General features: G+C 44.4%; 1 protein-coding gene across 1 annotated transcript in view; it reads left to right on the top strand.

Annotated features, from left to right (window-relative positions):
* The window catches only part of adgra3 (adhesion G protein-coupled receptor A3), a 41,215-nt gene that overhangs the window by 9,033 nt on the left and 10,949 nt on the right, over positions 1–21,233 (top strand). Inside the window, exons 2-8 of the mRNA XM_080023640.1 lie at positions 3,341–3,412; positions 10,543–10,614; positions 15,729–15,800; positions 16,523–16,594; positions 16,883–17,043; positions 18,229–18,442; positions 19,538–19,702. Coding sequence (XP_079879766.1) covers positions 3,341–3,412; positions 10,543–10,614; positions 15,729–15,800; positions 16,523–16,594; positions 16,883–17,043; positions 18,229–18,442; positions 19,538–19,702 — 828 coding nt within the window. The remainder of the gene's footprint in view (positions 1–3,340; positions 3,413–10,542; positions 10,615–15,728; positions 15,801–16,522; positions 16,595–16,882; positions 17,044–18,228; positions 18,443–19,537; positions 19,703–21,233) is intronic.

The following is a 21,233-nucleotide window of genomic DNA, read 5'->3' as shown; positions in this document are numbered from 1 at the left end:
TAGTCTGGGAGTCGTGTTTGACGGCCGGAGACGGACTGTAAGGAAGCTGTAAGCACGTAGCTGCATATGCCCTGAGGGACGCGAGGGAAGATACTGATATACAGCGACCAGGCTGTTTGCTGAAAGTATTAATAGTAAAGCACATACATGCTCGCAGATGGAAAATCAATTTCACGGGGAAACAGAATTGTTTGTCTAGGAATTGGTCTCGGTCCAAATTCCTTGAGTACATGAACCCCTGACATGCACTTTGCTTGAGATATTTAGGATTGGAATGGATGTACATGAACTGAAAGTCTGTTTTTAATGTACTGGGATAGATCTTTCTTCTTTTAAAGGACTGTACTGGTGTAAAATTGAGTTTTAGCCCATTCGCCCTGACCCTTCTCCTGATGATTGCTCAGATTTTTATATTTTTTATATACAGGTACTCCTCACTTAAGGACCCACCTGTTTAAAACCGTTCGGACTTATGACCAGCTCTCTGACCAGTCGGTATGGTACGCTGCGTACAATACTTTGGCGTGCGCATCACCCTTTATATACTATATACACTATATAGACTATTTACACTATGTACACTAAATCGACTATTTACGCTATGTGCACTATATACACTATGTACTATATATACTATATACACTATATATGCTATATACACTACATATACTATATACACTATATATACTATATACACTGTATTCATCTCATCTCATCATCGTTCTCTCCTTCCTGCAGTCTGTCAGTATTCACTACACTCGCGTTCACACTGGCCACGCCCCCTTACCGTGAAATAACACGGGTCCTCACTTATCGACCAATTCGCTAAATGACCTGGTCCGAGGAACGGAACTCGGTCGTTCAGTGAGGAGTATCTGTATTTTTTGGTTTTGGAAAAGTTGAATGATGTGGCGAGAAACCTCAAAAGGATCTGCAGAAGTACGGCAGCACATCATTTTTTGTCAGATAAACTTAATTTGCTGTCTTCGATATATCTATATATCTATCTATCGATATATATATATATATATATATATATATATATATATATATATATATATATATCGATAGATATATATATATATAAATATATATATATATATATATATATATATATATATATATATATATATATATATATATATATATATATATATATATATATTTTTTTTTTTTTTTTTTTTTTTTTTTTTTTCTAGCAAATTGGACCCGCTAGATCAGCTGAACTTACCCAGTAATGGAAGATGAAGAGGAGCCTCTGTCTTCCGTCACACTGGGGTCACGCTCCTGATGAGGGAGAGGTTTGGCAAAGGCCTCAGAGTGAGCATGGGATTGGAAGGTCAAAGGAAGGGGCTCTGTGTTCTTAAGACAACCCCCCTTTGCACATATGATTTTGATGTAGACTAGAGGAGCAACTCGGGAGTAGAATGTATATTTGTGTTTGACTCGCGAGAGTGTGTGTGGATTTATAAGGCGATGACCTACTGTGTATGTAATTTCAATAACCGGTGATACCATCGCTAATGTGTACCAAGAAAAATAATTTCACTGATTGCAAATGAATGCGCCATGCGCTAACGTGTTGGTGGAAACGGGAGAGTCCCCTTGTCCTTGCTTCACCCAAGTCTTGTAAATCCAACCCTGTTTATATGATAAGGTCATCATCATCATCATCATCATCATCATCATCATCATCGTCATCCATGCTTATTCCTCAGTGTAAATGTGAACCATGTGACTCAACTCACATCGGAGGCCTGTATTCTCGCCTCTATAGCGTCCGTTCATAGAGAACCAAGACCATGATAGACTTTGCAGTCTCGTCCCTCGCCGCGTTTTAACATATGGCGTTAGAGCACAAAGAGGCTCCACAACGCCAGCAGTGAAAGATATTAACTGTTCACAACATTCTTCTTCTTCTTCTTCCTCTCCTGAGGGGTTGACAACCAAACGGCAAATCTCCAATGGCTCTCCTGTGCCCGGCCCTCTCATAAAACACCTCCCCAGCGCCCCATAATGGCACGAATCTTGGCCCGGGGGCTGCGGTAGCCCCCAATCATTTATCGCACCCGCCGCATCCCAAAAAAATATTGCGCTACATCCCCAAGTTGGTTGGTTTTTCCTCCTGGGAGTTAGCGGTGATTTGCCAGGTCTTTTGGGACGGGCCCGAGAGAAAGTAGTCGAGACTGTTGGGTTTACAGAGACTCCAAGGGGTGAAGATGTTGCCCTGAAATCTTCTAAGACGTGTTTGCTTTCTCCATGGATAGAATTGTCCTTGATGGTGCTTTGCACAGTAATCCCACTTAAAATTGGGAGGTTTTCTTGGGGGATTGGGGGGGGGGGATACCTATTTGTGTTTTACAGATTGCCGAGCCTTTCTCTCCCTTGCCAATTGAGAGTGCCGTACAGCATCATTTAAACACAGTTGCGTGATCCTGCGATCCTCATATATGTGTTTGATTGTTTGTTTGCACAGTATAACAGTGCATTCATCTCTCTCTATTTGAGGTGTTATTGCTGGTGCAGCCCCGGCGACAAAGCGCTTTTTGTGTGCGATGGGTATTCATTAAATAAGCATTTACTGGGACGTCACACTGTCAGGATTCATACAAATTACGCTAATTTCTGAAACGGGAAGCCCAGAGCCCTTGGCATTCAGTAATATCGCTTTTCAACTGCCACGAAGTTTTGGCAAAACATCAAGCCATGAGTCGGTAGCTTCTCAGTCTTCCTCCTGAGTTGACCCGCTCTGTGATCAAGCGTATCCCCACGGCGGGAAAATTACCTCATTTTTCAGTTTGAAAGGCAACCCACGACCGTGATACCAATGAGTCACCACCACGGCTCTTTGGAGAGCGCTCAGGCCCTCCCGCTTTTACATTGTCAAAAGAAAACAAGTGGGAGAGAGATGTTTTCAAAACTTCCACTTCCTGGCAGCCGGCGAGCGTTCTGTGCCAGGAAGTGGTAGAAAAATGTCTTCCCCAAATAGGATTTAGTTGGAACGTAGTCATCAAAATTTGTCCCAAAGTGGACGCCAAAAGTTTGACATCATGCTGAATGTTCGATCGAACCAGTAAGAAGGTATTTAGTGTCCTATTCAGGCATATTCACTCGTTTCAGTAAGAAATTAAACAATTAGCAGGATAAAAAAAAGCTTTTTTTTTTTTTTGCGAAAAACAACTACATTTAATGTGTCCTGGCATCAACCTGAAGAGTCCCCATGCAATCCAAGCGAAGACACGCAAAGGACAATGTTGATACATAGTTTGATGTCTGTTTGATGTCGTACGTTTTGATGTATGTGCATCGTAACAAGATAATTTTTTCTTTATTTTCACAGAATTCTAAGCAACAACAAGATTCAAGAACTGAAAAATGGATCCTTCATCGGCTTGTCTGCACTGGAAAGATTGTGAGTGTCGCTATGATCTTGTTTCTCTCGCCATTGTAGTTTTTCATGGAATATCAAGTCAATGTGAATAATGTTGGTGCATTTCATCAATTGTCCATCTTCCTGAATCTTTACATTCCGACATTCAGTTTCAATAAATGACTGATCTTCATGAAGTGGATGTATATTATCACACTTTTCTAAAATACTATGAGACAATTCAATTATTTGGATGATAACTCATCCAAATTAAAACAAATTTAATCATCAATTAAAACATCATGACCGTAACGCTTTTTTGATTGTTTGGCACTTTCTGGCTCGGGGATGACATCTTTCCAAACCTTTGTGTGAAACTGGGGAATGGTTTGGGGGGTGTTTTGTCCCTGTGATGAGGCCCCACACAACCCTCTCCAACCCCCACGCCTAAGCTCTCCGCCCTCACCCAAATATCAACCCAGGTTGGGCAACCCTCGATTTATGGACACGGCTGCTCCCGACCACTGGTTGTTTCTTATGAAGTGCCAGCGAAATAAAGTATCAAATACAATCTCACGGATTACCACTTTAATATACATTTTGTTGACTCAAAACAAACTGTAAAAGCTCCCTTTTGACCTGTTTTCACACAAAGTAGAAGGTGATGTGTTGTTTTGTGGAAAATTTCTGATCCGGCGAAGACATACAAGACCAATGCATGTGGAACACGGGCACATTTATAAAGCGTGCGGAAGCAACCGAGACTGTACTTCACGTCACATTTAGCGATGCGTTGGCGAGCAACTATCCATCGCTCCACTGGAGAAGCTCGGGCCTGTGGGTCCACGGGTTGCCTGTAAAACACACATTGGCTTTGTGCCAGCAGAACATCCAGGTCATAGAAAATGAGCATGTATCCGCCCAGCACTTAGCCCCAGTTAATAATAGCGGCGTGCGGCGGCAGAGCGAGGGGATGGCACTAGAAAAGACCAATTATAGACATCTCTCAACAAAACAGTGGATAGTGGGAGCCTGGTCAATGGCCGTCCTGCATACGAGGCACAAACAACCCCAACGTTGGTCCTCAATGGCCTGAAGCCAGATTTGTGAATTAGAGGTTTATTTTTTTTTTTTTTTTTGGCAAGACCTTCATTGACTCTTCCCAGTTGTTTTTCCGATCCTGAATATCACAGACATTCTTATAGTTGACTTGGCGTTCTATATGTGCGCGTATGTGTGTTCTTGTAGTGCACAGAAGATGGTAATGACATTGACAGGGACGGTTGTACACCTTCTGGTAAAATTTAATGCATATTGAAGAGATCGCCTGAGTCGAAGAGATATACCGTTGGGAGTGCCTCCAAATGGGGGGGGGGGGGGGGGGGGGGGGTTGGAATCTCATCATCCATGTTTTCCCCAGCGAGATTCCCGAGGAAATGACTTTGGCCTGTGGGTGATTTATCGCTCCGGAATGGCTTCACGCAGATAAAATAACCAGACCATTAATGGCCAAGCTTTTTACCCTAGGCTACAATAACACATGACGGCATCGATCTGGAATCCTAATATTCCCCCTGTCACTTTTCCAGGTCTTTAAAACAAAAAAATGTAAAATAAAAAGAGAGGCCAAAAGTCCACGGGAGGTTTGCAACATATTTTTGACACACTAAGCAACGGGACATTGGTTAGGGTTTAAAGGGTAAATATCTCAAGAAATACATGGCAAAAATGGAGAGGTCCTCGTGTGGTACTCGCTGGTGTGTTCTCCACCGGCAAGAAAGTGATCGCGCTGTCCAAGAACATATCAATTTATTTTCGAATGGAATCAGAAGTAGCTCTTGGTCTTGTAGCCCCCGTTGGGCGTCTCCGTTATTCCCACGCTGGGTCTCCAACGCCTGTCCTCCCGTTGACTCCCGTATTTAATATCACCTCGCCGTGCCTCCGGTTCTGTTTATGGACGCATACTGTAGTGGGAGTGGGCCGGCCCCTCGGGGGAGCCCTCGAATTGGGTCAGACGTTGCACCAGGGGGTAGACACGGAGGCGTGTTTGCCGAATCCACAAGTTTTGGAGGGAAAGGCTTTGATCTTCCTACGACGCCGTGGAAAGGCCCTGGGCCGATTGGACGGGGGGGGGGGGGGGGGCTTCCTTCGCTGCGCCCGTCGCGGCATCCGTCCACGGGCAGGGGTTTTTTTTTGTTTTGTTTTTTTTACCCCCTTTACCTCCAGAAGCAGCTCCCACTGCGTCCCCCCTTTAACTCCCGCGCCCACGCCCACGCCCAGCTCTCCCCTCCCGGTGATGAGCGCTCGCCGGCTTTGTCATTGTAATGAGGCCGAGCCGAGGCCAGAGGTGTTGCTCGGCTCCCATTTTGAGTCGCCCCTCCCCCCTGCTTGAATGTTATCCCCCCCCAATTCCACTCCATTCCACCCCCACCGCTCCTTCTCCTAAAAGTGGTGTTCAGAAGAAGGAACAAAAAAACAAAACAATGCCTATGTCTATGTGACTCCATCTTGCTTATTCCGCTCTTTACAACCCAACAGTCCCAACATATTTTACTTGGAGTTAGAGCTGTCACAAATATTATCATTTTGTCAAATTGAAATTGTCAAGGTCCCACATGTTTCATTTAAATTTAAGGGGAATTTCAAACCGATGTGAATAATGCTGCAACGCATAGGATGCAAAGTTGGTGCATTTCACCTTCCCGAATATTTATATTCTGAAGTTCAGTGTCAATAAATGACTGTTCTTCATGAAGTGGATGTATATTATCACACTGTTATCAAATGCTATGGAACAATTAAATTATTTGGATGACAATCGTCAATTAAAACGGCATGATCATAACAGCTTAACAGCCTATGGACTACCACCTCCATAGGGAAGTGTTTTGATTGTTTGGCACTTTCTGCCTCGCGGATGACATCTTTCCAAACCTTTGTGTGAAACTGGGGAATGGTTTGGCGGGTGCTTTGTCCCTGTAATGAGGGCCCAAACAACACTCTCCAAACCCCACCCCCAAGCTCTCCGCCTTCACCCAAATATCAACCCAAGTTGGGCAACCCTCAGTCTATGGAGGAGGCTGCCCCCGACCACTTCTGATAGGTTTTATTACTCCAGTCTTTTATATGCGCCTTTAGAGCTTTTTATCTCTCGGCACATCAATTTCCTCTGGGATAAATTACGTTTCATCTCATTTTACCTTGAGAGAGTGATATTTTCAATAAAAGTGGAAAGATTTTACGCTTTTGCAGAGGCAGGGATTGAGGAGGACAGTTTGTTGCAGGAGCAGGCGGTCTTGTGATCTGTTAACAAGCAGCCATCCGTCTGCCGCACAGTGCACAGTCTTGTTTTGCATTTTATGACTTTATCTCCCCAGAGTGGGAGTTCTCATTCCAGTGCCGGGTCGCTCTCCCAAAGTCAAACTTGTCTCAAAAATCCAAACAATAACAGCTTTGGAGGGTGGAGGGGGAAGGGATTCTGTTGATGTGAAGTTCCAGAAGAACATTTTATCACAAAGGGTTTAGGGAAGTTAGAGAAACAAGACACGATACAGGAAAAAAAATGTCACCTGAAATCTGCAGATTGATTCAAGTTTCATTGTCAAGTAATCCACCTCAGGTTAATCCCTTTTTGATTATATGGTAAGGTCGAGGGATATATTGCACCAACTAAGTTGGACGATATTAACAATTCGACGTCATGTCCTCTAATCAAATTTGAGACCCAATAGACTCAATTGTGGACAGTGTTATATTTAGTGCCAGTAAAAGACAATAAATAATCATTCTTTTGTGTTAACCTTGAGCAACACCATATGAGGTGCTCATAAAGTGCATGGGCCGTGCTGTCCGGGTGAGCACGGCGGTGATACCAACATTCGGGGCCGAAATGCAAACGGACTTCTGGAACAAACTCAGTTACTTGACTGAGGTCAGCCAGGAATGCCACCGCAAAGGTGGTCAAAGGTGCATCTTAGTCATCTTAGTCAACTTACTGAGCGTTTTCCCCAGTTACGGTGGACAGATCTGCTTTGTTTACCCCAAGCCATGTTGGCCTTAAAGAACGTTATCCTGAACAGACCGGATAACGTGGAGACAATATTCAGTCTTTTTCCTCGTACCGATTATTGAACGCACTTGATAGTAGGGGTGGGAATCAGGGGATAGGATACTATCATGATGCGTTGCCTGCGATCACGATGGTATCACCATACAGCCGTCCTGCCATACTCGATATATTTCAAGACAATTCATCTATGATACATCACGATACAGTATCTGTGTCACTGAAGAAGAAAAAACATCCCTTAAAAGGCAAAACATGGGAATTGTGTATTTATTCACTGCAAAAAGATGTTTCATGTTTAAATAATATCTTAAAATGCATAACATTTTATTCAATACTCAGTTATTAAATTAAAGTGCAATGTGAGGCGAGCATGATAGTCTTCCTTTAAACACGGCAGTGAATGAGAAAATATGATTAGATCCGCCCCCAGTAACCGAATTAAAATCCAATAAGTAACCAGTGTCATGTTCAATTTCTCATGTTTATAACAAACCAAATTTCATGAAAACGCTCACTGAAACTCCACTGTGATGGTTAAATTCTGCAATTTATTTCACATGCGTGTCCCGAATGGTGGTGGCGATCCGTATGCCACTCGTTTAGAGTGCCAGCATGTTTTAATAAAAATATAGATATTTGGCGCCAGTGTATGGATAACGCAAGGGGAAATAACGCGATGCATTCCAGTATCAGTATTTTGTCCCACCCCTGCTTGATATCACTCATTGTGTGACAATTTGGTACGGAGGAATGCATTCATGATCTTTGCGCAAGGAACCAAACTTACCCTATCATTTTGGTCACATGCGGTGGCATTGGCGAACGCGGCAAACTAAAACCGTTTAGTGGACGGCGGTTTGGCCTTACCGTCGTCCACGATCCCTCATTTGTTAGACGCCACACGCACCGGATTGGCTTTGGCGCAAAGCTTTTGCATCAGTGTTTTTCTTTTTTTTTTTTTTTTTACTACATTTGGCATTGGTCTGGTACCAGTCCTGCCGTGGCACCCAGCCGAGTGATCAAGGCCCCGCTAAACATTAAAGGGAAGTTTGCCAGCAGTAGTCAGCCCTCCCTCAAAGCCAAAATGAATGAAGAAGTGGACGGTGGGTAATCTAATCTTGTACATGTGACGTTTTCATTCATTTCAAACCCCTAATTGCACCAATGACCAACACCAAAGTGGTACTGGTCATTTGCTTCCAAATTTGTTGGAAAATTTGTTACTGTTTCGGCTGTGTACTGTTTTTAATCGTAATGGCACAATAATACTGTAACCTGTATTTGCTGTGGCCTGACTGCCACCTTGACTGCACTGTTTGTGCTCCTGTAATACCTGACGTTCCCTCTGGGGATTAATAAAGTGTTATCTTATGTTATTAAAGGGGATGTACCATTTTTATGTCCGTACCCTGCGTCATAGGCCCAACCCTGTAGTCATCCGCGCTCCCCTCCACCGTATTTCTCTCAACACTTCTGCATCGAGGAGCCAGGTCTGCCAGCTCACCTCAAAAGGCCGCGGCAGCCAAAATAGATGCTGTTCATTGACCCACCACCCCCACCCCCCACCCCACCCCACCCACCTTCAGATGACAGCTCCTTGACATCAAACAGTCAAAGGCAGCTGGGAGGCCCTGCAGTGTGCACTCAGGTGGTGACTCAAGGCAACCCTCCACTCCCCCCTCCACTCCCCAAAAAAAACCCCTACCCTGTAATGAATGGATCGGCAGTGCCAGGGCAGGTGAGCGCTGCAGGTATTCTGCGACCGCAAAAGTCTTTGAACCTCCCAGAAAGCAGCGCGGGGCAAGCAGGCAGCCAGACGGACACCCCCCCGGGGTCCATGTTGTCAGTGAACCTTGGCTTTGTGATGATTGATTTTTCTTGGGGGGGGGGGCTCATATGCCCGAGTGGAGTGTTTCCCAACCTGTTTTCTGCCACGGCACACTTCTTACAATTAAGTAATCCCAGGGCACTGAGCCACTCTCCCTGTATCCATTGAACTGTGCTTATTTTTAATGCCGACCAATAAATAGTGATTCCTTTGTTTTGAGCAAATCGTTTGAATGCAGCTGCTTATTAGTGTGTATTAGTGAATTTATTATTTTTTTATTCCTATTGTTACTACTTTACCTTATGTTTCCCCATTGAGCTGCTGCAACGCAATAAAATAATAAAATAAAATACTATCTTATCTTACTGCAATATATTGTGATACTTGCTCTTGTAGTACACGTGTTATCAATACACGAGCACCATTTGTCAAAAGATATATATTTATTTTCAACTTTCTGGCAGTTTGGCCTCTTGCTACCACTTTATGCCTGTTTTTTCATGTGAGTAATGGGGCTAGTGTTGATGTTTTGGTAAATGTGTGTTAAAATGATCATCTTTGCCTCTATGAGTTACCTTGTTTCATCTCTTATTTGTTAATTATCTTTCTTGATTCATTCTTTTTTTTTTTCATCTATTTATTATATTTGCATATAGGAGGCTGAGAAAATTATTCTGAGGTGGTTTCAGAAATCAGAATTTGGATCCGGGCTCAATAACAATTTGTTGCATTTATAATCACCTTTTTTATTTAGTTACCTGATCAGCACGAGATGCTGTAGTGTAAATAGGGAAAGTGATATTGAATTAGACATTGACAAACACTGCCTTTGCCTTTCGGCTAAATCAATACCTCATGGAAAAAAAAAAATGTTTCAAAGCTACAAAACAAACAATAAATCAGGATTTTGAGTGGTTTGTCAAATTCAGGGTATAGTTAGTTATAATTTGTAAAAAAATAAAAAAAATATATATATATTTGCCCCTTTTAAGAAGCAGTCATTCAGTGTATTTGTGTTATGCATGTGCTCCTCTCTGCATTGTGTCCATTGTTGGTGGCGGGGTCTGCCTTTCTCAGCAAAAATGCAAAGTAAACTTGCAGTTTGGAATGGAATTCCAGGACCTGCAGTGTAATCCACCCAATAGAGACTGTCTTATGTATTGCAATTTGCAAATTTCATAATGTTGCCAGAGTGTAAAAGCAACAGTTGTTCCTGTTTCATTGCAATGGTAGTGTCCCTGTTTCCCTCATGGCTTCCATCCTCCTTCCTCGCAGGGACCTGAGGAGCAACCTTATCAGCCGCATCGAACCCGGGGCTTTCCTCGGACTGCCGGCGCTGAAGAGACTGTGAGTAGAAACTTCTGGGAAAAAACCGTACTTCAAGACTCATGTCAGTCTCACTTATTCACTCAGTCAATGGACCAATCAACCAATCAGTGGATAAAACCCTCCTGTTAGGGATTCACTGAAGCTGGAAAAGAACCCATTTCAGTGTGAACGCTAGCGAGTCCCTATCGGGGGCTTAAGTTGGTGTGTCTTGGTTACTATGGAAGTAACTGCAGGATATACCTGTATATTACTGGATAATTTGGGGGGTATACAGGTAGCTGACGGACTCAAACCCAGGAACACGACACCTATTTTTTTTGTTTTTTACCTTTTTAGGCATTTATTCACTTTTTTGTCATACTGTATATCTAACTAATAAAGGAAGAGTCTCTGTCTGTCCAATCTCCGTCTGTCTGTCCTTTAATTATCTCGACAGTCGGATCTGCTCTACACTTGGCGGTTGTCCTAATGAGGACATGGTCCAAGGACATGCAGCGTCGAATATCTTGCAATTTGGACATGCGACACGTGTGATATGATTAAACTTTGAGTAAATGGGTGAACAGTGTGCCGCTCAGCTCGCGGGGCGTCGCGAACAGCGAGCCGTGTGCAGCGGCGGGGCGGGGCGTCAGGGCTCTGTGGCTGAGTCACTTACGTCAACAGTGCAGCCCGTCCTGAGCAGGTTTTGAACGGGCACTGCACTCGATGCTACAATATCTATATCGCTAAATGTTGTTTTTAAAGGCTGAATTACCGTTACATTACAGTTGTCTTTCTTCATAGGCTGTTATAGCTGTTCTAGTCCACGCCTGCTTGGTCATAATATACACATTACTAAGGATTGACTTTCAAATATTTATTGTGTATCAATATATTTTTTATTTGTGTGTGTGTGTGTGTGTGCGTGTGCGCGTGTGCGTGCGTGCGTGCACGTGCACGCGTGTAAGGGTCTCTGCCAGCAACTGGACTGCATTCGGCCCCATCCACTTTCAAATTCATGTGCACGCCCACACAATGGATGGGATTGTGTGAGTGCATGTGCCCTGCTGGGTCGTGTGGGATGATAGTTGTGTGTGTGCGTGTGTGTGTGTGTGTGCGTGCACTACTATACAGGGAATTCCAACGCAGCATGGTCTGCTTTGGGTTGGAATGGCCCAGAAGCTCCCGAGCCGCTGCCAACATAAACTGGAGTTTGGCTGCTCCTCTGGAGAGCGAGACAGGAAGGCCGGCGGCTCCTCGGCCCCAGACGCTGTCTCGACACTCCACCCCCCCCCCCCCCCGCAAAAAAACTCCTAAAACCTTCCCCTCCCAGAAAAACAACCCCACGCGGCCGCCTCTTCACACCCTCCCCTGCGTGCTGTGATCATTCGTACACGTTTGTACTTCGACTGAAGCTCCTCTCCTTGTCGGCACGGTTTGATCCGACGCAGAGAGGATCTAAATTCAATATTTTTTCAAACCCTTTTATGTGTTATGATTCAATTCTGTGGAGTAGATTTCTCCAGAGCGGCTTGGTTTCTCAATAGTAAAGCGCTCGCTGCCGTAGTTATACATGATGGAAACATTTGAATGAGTCCAGGCTTGAAAGACGGCCAACCTATCCTTTTAATTTAGCCCCTCCCAACTTTCCCCATTGCCTCAATTCATTGTAATCACTCATTGAATTGACTTATTTTGCCGTCTTGGCGTCTTACCAGTGGAAAGTTAAAGGAGGGGGAGCGGGTATGAAGGAGCTCGGAGGGGACGGGGCGAGGTGAAGAGCGTCTCTCCACACGCCCTCTGGTTGGCCGGGTGGTAGCTGCCGTTCAACCCGCTCCACCTTTTCCCTTTGCTTTCATTTTGAAATTTGACATTTGCGGGGACGCAAGCGGGATTTTAAGGATGAAACAGGCGAGGCTTGGCAGTGGACAAACAGGATCCTAACTCACGCTTGCATGGGAACAAGACAGTGGTGTATGGGGCTGACGATGACTACATTGATATAAACTTTTTATGCATGATGAGTGAATGAATGAATGAATGAGTTTCTGCCAACTCTTCAGTGCAACCTGACGTGCATTACCAACGATATGTGGTAAACAAAGTCCTTGGGCAGTATAGAACTTTCTGGTGGTTTCACGGGCCATGTAAATTTTCCCCACGATCACGCCCTGGTGGTATTTGTTACCATGATGTTGACACACAACACAAATTTTGGCAACGCGTATCAGGTGTCCAGGAATTATCGCTGCCGCCGAAAAATCGTAGAACCTTCTTTGAGGGTATCCTCGTTCTACAGGTGCTCCGCCGCCGATACATGGATTGCATTTAAATCCATAAAAAAAATTAAATAATCTGCAATGGAAGACCTCCGCGTTTGTCGAAACGCATGTTTTTGGGGCTGTAATGGCCGGTTCATTCAAAGTTGCATAACTTCCAAACAAAGTGTGGGTATTGCAGTTTGTCAAAGCCCAACAACACAGTCAACCCCAAGTAGAGATAAAATCCCTTCCGCAGGCATCTGCGCCCACGGAGCCGCCCTTCGTCTTTGGCATCGGGGCTGAAATCCAAGCTGGGGCCTCTGGGACGGAGCCTGCGTGTCCCGGTTTGTCTGGGGCTTCATCAGAGACGGCTGGGAGGCGGAGGTGTAGGGTTTGCTGCCGGCTGAGGCCCCGTGGGGCAACATGAGTCTAACCCGTAACCCCTCTCGGACCTCCCCTCCCAGCATTCGAGGCCGTGGAGGCGCCGCTGAGTGAATGTACACATATCCATTTCCCGGATGGATTCCGTCGGCTTCTTCTGCCCTCGTTGGCCCACATTCCGCCGACAGCTGAACAGTCGGCGACCGGGCCTAATCACATTGGGCTATTTTTGCATTCGCTCCTCATATCCGTCACGGCGACCGGAGCCGTTTCGTTGAGCCTTGCTTACGCACTGGGACCAGAACGCTGGATGTTCAGTTGAGCCGTGGCCGAAGCGACTCAGTTTTGATTTGGACGAATCGAGAAATGAGTGAATGAATGTTCTCCGATTCTTTTTCCGCAGTTTCTCCAGAATCCTCCCTTGTCGGATTTCGATTCATTGATGAATTCAAAGTATTTATCAATATTTCGGTGTTAACTTTGGAAATATTTGAGAATTAATCATTGGTAATGTGGATATTATGACCAAGTGGGGAGAGGTGTTGATCATAACAGGTAGAACCACGCCCCTTTCTCCAGTGTGCGGTTCTAGGCCATATGGAAAATAACAATTAACACCTCTACACCCCCCCCCCATTTATTCTTATATACTTGGCAGGGCCACAAAAGCCGGATCTTTCTCCAGTTTCAAGTGCAACTAATTGCCTCATCCAGCAAATTCCCCAGGCGCCACCTTTAAGGGCGCAACAGCAGTAATTAGACAGAGCGCTCGGATTTGAGCGCGTTAGGCAGCGTGCGCCTCGCGGCCGTTGGACAGGTATCCCTTTGTGTCGGGCGAGTCCGGATCCGGGCTCGGCGATGGGGTTCCGGTGACTTCTCCCCGGCCCCCCAGTCGGTCGCTGAGCCAGCGACATGAAAAAACGCCTCCATTCCACCATCCGTGTGGATTTGACCTTTGGGTTCCTCCATATTGCTGCATAATCCCAAAAATGCAGTATAATTAAATGTAACCCTACCATCCTGCTGACCGATAATCCTACAGGAGGTTTTCCCGATATAAATATACGACCTACAAGAGCTGTCATAGTTATTATTATAGATTCGAGATTCAAGATTCAAGAGGTTTATTCGTCACATACATATTCATACTTTCATACATATATGCAGTGAAATGTAATAACTGCATATATGTATGAAAGTATATATATGTATGTGACAAATAAATATATACATACTTTCATACATATATACATATATATTATAACCGCCTGATAGCCACCATTTTTGTCGAAATGTTCTGTCCGATCACATGTTTCTGTCCCAGCATCACAGGAGATTTTGAGCCAGCGTTAGAAAAGTCGCAATCACTGGAACGTTTCCAGTAGCTGGGTTGGGGCGAATGAGCTGACGTTCCGATATTCACGGAATTTTTTGCTCCTCGGCTGGACGTGTGACATGCATTGGCAATTATTTTGAGCGCAAATTACTATTTAAATAAAAATGCAATAATGTAAATATGAATAAATAACATAACATATTTAATATATAGTAATATATTATTATGCTGAATTGTTTGTAACTACAAAGGCAAGTCGTACCTAAAGTGAAGTGGCAAAAGTCCAGTCCATGAAGATGGATCATTTCCAAGGTTTTTGTTTCTGGGACCCTCCACAGGTCCTCACAACCTGTGACTCCAGCCTCCAGCCTGTTAATCTGCCTTTTCTATTTTATTTTTTATTTTTTTTTCCTTCATTCTTTTTCCATCCCTCTTCCCCTGATTTATTCCGCCCTGACACGCTGTTTAAAAAGAAACCGGCTATTCCGGAGCCCACGGTTATGTCTATTTAGCCCGGCGTTGAATTACCGCCGCTGCTCCAGCCAGATATATGCCTAAATGTTTGCACTCTGCTCATAGTAATAACTCACAGCGACAGGATCGGTCTGTCGGCGTTCGGCGCTCCAGTCACCGTCTCTCTCCCCGCGAAAAATGCCCCGGAAAAATCCGAAAGACGCCCGCCCGCCTGATGTTTGCCAGAGACGCGCCGCCGCGTCCTCTCCGGCGGGAGCAACCGCACACTTTTTCTCTTCTTCTTTTTTTTTTTTTTTTTTGACTTGTTTGACATCAATCAGCGGCGATTAATCACCTCCCGGAGTTGTTACTCCGCTTTCCTGGAATCGGGAGTGAATCGCTCCTCAAGAAGAGGCTGTAAATCTGACAAAGGCCAAACCTGTCTCGCTGCCAACCCCCCCCCCCCCCCCCCCCCCTCCCCAAGCTGTGCCGTCCAGGGCCCTGTCAGACGTCGACCCCGTGGACTGAAGCTCTACATCTCTTGTAAACTAGCAGGTTTTTTTTTTTAATGCTGTAAAACATGATATTATTCAGCACAAACTGTCAAGGGCCTAATGCCGGGCCCCTAATTGATGGTGGTCCCATCCCAGGTGAAGTCAACGAGGAGAAATTGACCAGATGACCAGACGGTGTCTTTGTTTTTCTTTCCTTTGGTTTTACAGGGATTTGTCCAACAACCGCATCGGTTGTCTCAACGTGGACATCTTCAGGGGACTGAAGAGCCTGGTCAGACTGTGAGTTCCTCACATTATTTCCTTATTTAGACGTTTGGCAGGGGGCGGGGGGGCGGCGGGAGGGGCTATGTCCCCCTTAAGGGAATGGGGGGGGGGTAAAACTCCGGTATTGCCAAATCCCAACCCTATGCATGTCCATTCCGGCAACCGCGGCTGCTCCATTGTACGGCTGAAGCAGTGCCTTCAACACCGGATCGGTTTTGAAAGGTTCTGCCGTGACTTGGGTGGACTGCCGGTGATCGCAAAAACGAGACCTTCAAGTTCAAAAGCAGCACAGGTCTCCTCAGGCCTGTTCCTAAAACCAGGCAGATAATGGAGGAACACCTGTTCACTCCACTTAAGTTGAATGAAATTAAAATGCCTGCTTCAAAAAGGCCAGGATTGTTTGGAAAAACAAAACGAATGAAGTACATCTTTAAAACAGTCATTTGGTATTTTTTCCAACCTTGAAGATATATTGTCAGGATATCAATCTCATCCGTAACGGGGCATTCCAGAGGTCAATGCCAATACAGTACTTAAGAGTGAAGGCAATAATCATAAAAGAGTCAAATTTTGAAGCCAAACTGATTACAATGTCATAGTCTTGTGATGGGCTGTCTGTGTTTGTGCTCCATTTGGTCTCGGAATATCGATTGTAAATATCTGACGTCCATTCTGGCCGAGCTCATTATTATTATTATTATTGTTATTATTATTACTCTTTATTTCCTTCTTTCCAGGAATCTTTCAGGGAACATTTTCTCTTCGTTGGCTCAGGGGACCTTTGACAGTTTGGTGTCGTTGAAGACGCTGTAAGTACAACACGTCGGTGTGGGGTCCAATCAAGGTGTGGGAGAAATATTATTATTTCTCATTTAATTAAATCATGGGGTGAAACAATCAAGCGATTGACTGCCATCTCAACTTTCGAAACCCAGCAGGTCATTGTTGCAATATAACCCCCTTCAGCGTGGTGCGAGAGTGACAACACCCTGATCACTCTGTCTGGGGCTTACTTTGCCGTAATGACCGCCTGGCTCGACATTATTGCCCCTGAACTTAACACCCTTGACACACTGCTGACGGCGGCGCTTCTCCAGGGAGTTCCAGACGCCCTACCTGCTGTGCGACTGCAGCCTGCTGTGGCTGCTACGCTGGATCAGGGAGAGGAACATGGTGGTGAAGGAGACCAGGTGCTCGTACCCTCGCTCGCTGCAGGGCCAGCTCATCACCTCCACCAAGCCCGACCTCCTCACCTGCGGTAAGGGCCGAAAAACCTCGACCCCAGGTTTTTTTTTAATCTACAAACCATGAAACACGGCATAAGAAAACACTCAACGTGGTTTTTTTTTTGTTGTTTTTTTTTTATTGTAGAAGGTTAATTTAAAGCAAACTCAGCTCAACAGGCGGGCGTGGCTTCCCAATATGATGCTGTAATCTGATTGGCTGGGTATTAATGTTTCGGATGACATATTTCGGATGTGCGCTCTTAAAACAAGGAGAATTATTTGTACTTTTTTCTTTACAAATGAAACTTTTTAAAACTTTAAAAAACGACTTAAGAACCAGTTTTTAAGTCCTCCAGTTTTGAGTCCTGATTGCATTGAACCACGGTTTCTCAACAGTAAAGCGTCGAGCGAGGTTGTTGCTGTGAGCAGTTATAAGCGATGGGAACAAATATTTTATAATATTTTAATATAACAATGAGGCCTGGGTTGAGAAATAGAGAACCCTCCTTGAATTACAGCAATAGAATATCAGTGTTTGGGGAACAGGGCCTTGTGCAATGACACATGGAGATAAGCGCCCCCGCTCGTGTCTTATCAGTTTGAGTAGGTTCCGAAATACACGACACAGACGGAGCGTGAAGAGGCCGGCGGAACGAAACGCTGTTGTCCCCTTGATGCACTACGGTAAATTACAATAGGCATAAAAAAAAAAGCCTGGAAAGAAAATAGGCAAAAATATAAAAGTAGTCAATTATAGCAAGAAAATGGATAAATATACAAATATATAGCCAAATAAAAACATAAAAATGCCAAATATACAAAAATATAGCCAAATTAAAACAAGAAAATAGCTTAACAAAGGCACAAATATAGCCAAATCCACAGAGATGGCCAAGCACACAAGAAGATGGCCAAATGAAACACAGAAATAGTTGAATGTACAAAAAAAAACAAAATAGCCCAATAAAGTCACAAAAATATCCGAATAAAAAACAAAAATAGCCGAATATACAGAACATGGGCTAAGTTGCAGTATCGGTCACTATTGCGACTATGGGTATAAAATAAAGTCTGATTTTTGTTTTAGGGACTCTCTCCAAGACCTTACATCAGCTTGGTGTTGTCAGTCCTGATATGACCTCTACCTGACGTATTTCCTTGAGGTTTTCTTATGTTGTTTTCGACATACAACCTCCTTTCCGCCCCCTCCACTCCAGACGCCCCGCTGGAGCTGCCCTCCTTCCAGCTGACGCCGTCCCAGCGCCAGGTGGTCTTCCAGGGTGACAGCCTGCCCTTCCAGTGCCAGGCGTCCTTCGTGGCCGAGGACATGCAGGTGCTGTGGTACCAGGACGGCCGCATGGTGGAGCCCGACGCCGCGCAGGGCATCGCCATCCAGAAGAGCATGGTGCACAACTGCTCCCTCATCGCCAGGTAACGCCGTGCCGCGGCTTTCAACTTTGGGGTTGTTGGGGAAAATTGTGTGGGGAAAACCCGCGTGTGCAGGCACAGGGGAGGTGTTTGAATATCTGATTGATCGATTGGTCGTTGGTGATGGCACCAATCGTATTGAGTGTGTGGATAGTTTCCACTGAAAAAAACAAGTCGTGTTTTAGAGGAAGTCATTTCATCCGAAGTTGACGGTCTAGGAGAACAGCATTTTGGGAGCAATTAAAATTTTCGGGTCGGTTCAGACGCAGTAAATATCGTGTCGGCTCGGCAATATATTGAAGAAAAAATGTGTCGGGGTATTTATTGTTGTTGTTTTTTTTTTTTGTTTTTTTTTAATGGTCCGTTCCATAATTTGAAGACCTCGGTTGTTTTCCGCCGTCAACAGGAAGATCTACCGCATTTCCCACTCAGCAGGTGTTTCTTATTTCTGATCCTGTCGCCACGACCGAATAATCGATAATTCGCTCTTAGCGCCCACCGATTAATCGACCGCGAATATTAGAGAGTTTTGCAAATCCCGAGCGGGTACTTTTCATAACAACAAGTTATTGTGCCTGTGCTCATAGTCAAACAAAAAAAAAAAAGAAGAGAAACAGTTGAATTTATCCTGTGCATAGAACACATGTAGGATATTTCTGAAAGGCTGCGTCAGTGCATTCGTGGGCAGTATGGTTTCTGGTCTGGCTGTGGGTGCAGATGGATGTACTGTGAAGGAGGAATCAATATGTAAACAATGACCCAACAGGAATAACAATGGATAAATAGGTCTCAATTAGGACGATATTATTTCTAAATTAGGAGTCTCTAAAGTCTAAGTCATTACAATACTCATCTTGTGTTTTTCATATTTTTGTTTTTTTTATTTTATTTCGTTATTTGTTTAACTGTCTTTTACATTGATTTGGTCTTTTTGACTCATTTGTGTGCTTTTTAAAAGTTTGTCCTCCAAAGTTTGTTTTCCAATGTTGAAGTTGATGTCCCTGCACCTCGTATTCATCTTTGTCCTCCATGTTGCTCTTCTTCTTCTTCTACTTCCTGGTCCTCCTCCTCCTCCTCGTCTTCCTCCTCCCCCTCCAGCGCGCTGACCATCTCCAACATCCAGCCCGGCTCCACGGGGACCTGGGAGTGCCGCGTCCGCACCAGCCGCGGCAACACCACCCGCACCGTGCACATCCTGGTGCTGGAGAGCTCCGCCCGCTACTGCGCCCCGGAGAGAGTCACCAACAACAAGGGCGAGTTCAGGTCTGTGCGCGCACACGCACACACGCACACATGCACACACACACACACTGTCACACACACATAGTTGCTTTACATGGACTATAATTTAAAGGATACACTATTTGTTTTTGTTGTTGCTGCTCTGGTGCTCTGGCCCCCCCTTGTGGACAGATATGAGCATTACAAAGCAGTCTGAGAAGCTTTTGTCACTGTTGTGTTTGATATTTGAAGATGGATAGAATGAAACTTTGTTCATCAAAAATAGACAATAGTGATAATAATAAAATAAAAATAGAAAAATAATTGGCAATATACAGTAAACCTAAAAAACAATAATAAATATAACTAGCTCCAAGTGCCAAGTTCACAATTAGTGAGTTAAGATTTGTTACTCATTGTTTCTGCAGAATTTGCAGATTAGCTCAGACGATGACGTGTGTAAAAACGACGCCATGAAAGAACAAACACCTTTTTGTTCAAGTAAAGTATTTTAGGTGCTCATTTCCTTCTATAGACACTCACTGAGAACTTTGAGGAACACCTATACACCTACTTATTCATGCAATTATCTAGTCAGCCCAATCGTGTGGCAGCAGTGCGATACATAAAACCATACACGTACGGGTCAGCAGCTTAAGTTAATGTGCACATCAACCATCAGAACGGGGAACAAGTGTGGTCTGGGTGTTTTCCACCGTGGCATGATTGTTGGGGCCAGACGGGCCGATTTGAGTATTTCTGTAACTGCTGATTTCGTGGGATTTTCGCGCACAATAGTCTTGAGAGTTTACCCACAATGGTGCGAAAAGCTCCAGTGAGCGGCAGTTCAGAGGTCAATGGAGAATGGCCAGACCTGTTGGAGCTGACAGGAAGACCACGGTAACTCAGCTAACCACTCTGTACGATTGTGGTGAGCAGAAAAACAAGAGAGAAACAGAGAGTGACTGCGAGAGGGTCCCTGTTAAGCACGGTGCTTTTTTGTTTGGCTCAATAAGGAAATTGAGTAAAATAATAAACATCGTTATTAACAGCACAATGTTTTTATTTGCTTTATTTAGAGGAATGGGACACACAATCGCTTCCTCTCCAGTAAAGGGAGCAATGGGGGTGCAAATTGCTGGTCAGACGGACCCAAAACGAATCAAGTGTTTTTGATCAACGATATCATATTATTTTGTGAGCTTTAATGCATGTTTGGAATGACAGATGAATAGATCCGGGGCTGTTTTTTCTTAATTATTCTTATTTTTGGAAATAATAAATTTGATTGGGGCTATTTTAGAGATTTTTTTTATGAACTAAACTTATTTGTCCTTAATTCATTTTCATATACTTTTCACATGTTACACCATGTTTACAAATAGCTGACGTGTAGGAGCCGGGTGTTATCGATAGTGAAAACTTTCACGACCTGCCTTTAATTATTTGTGTGTGTGTGTGTGTGTGTGTGTGTGTGTGTGTGTGTGTGTGTGTGTGTGTGTGTGTGTGTGTGTGTGTGTGTGTGTGTGTGTGTGTGTGTGTGTGTGTGTGTGTGTGTGTGTACAGTGGTACC

Source organism: Zeus faber (assembly GCF_960531495.2).
Source record: "Zeus faber genome assembly, chromosome: 22".
Taxonomy (NCBI): Eukaryota; Metazoa; Chordata; class Actinopteri; order Zeiformes; family Zeidae; genus Zeus; species Zeus faber.
This window is presented reverse-complemented; position numbering and strand designations above follow the sequence as displayed.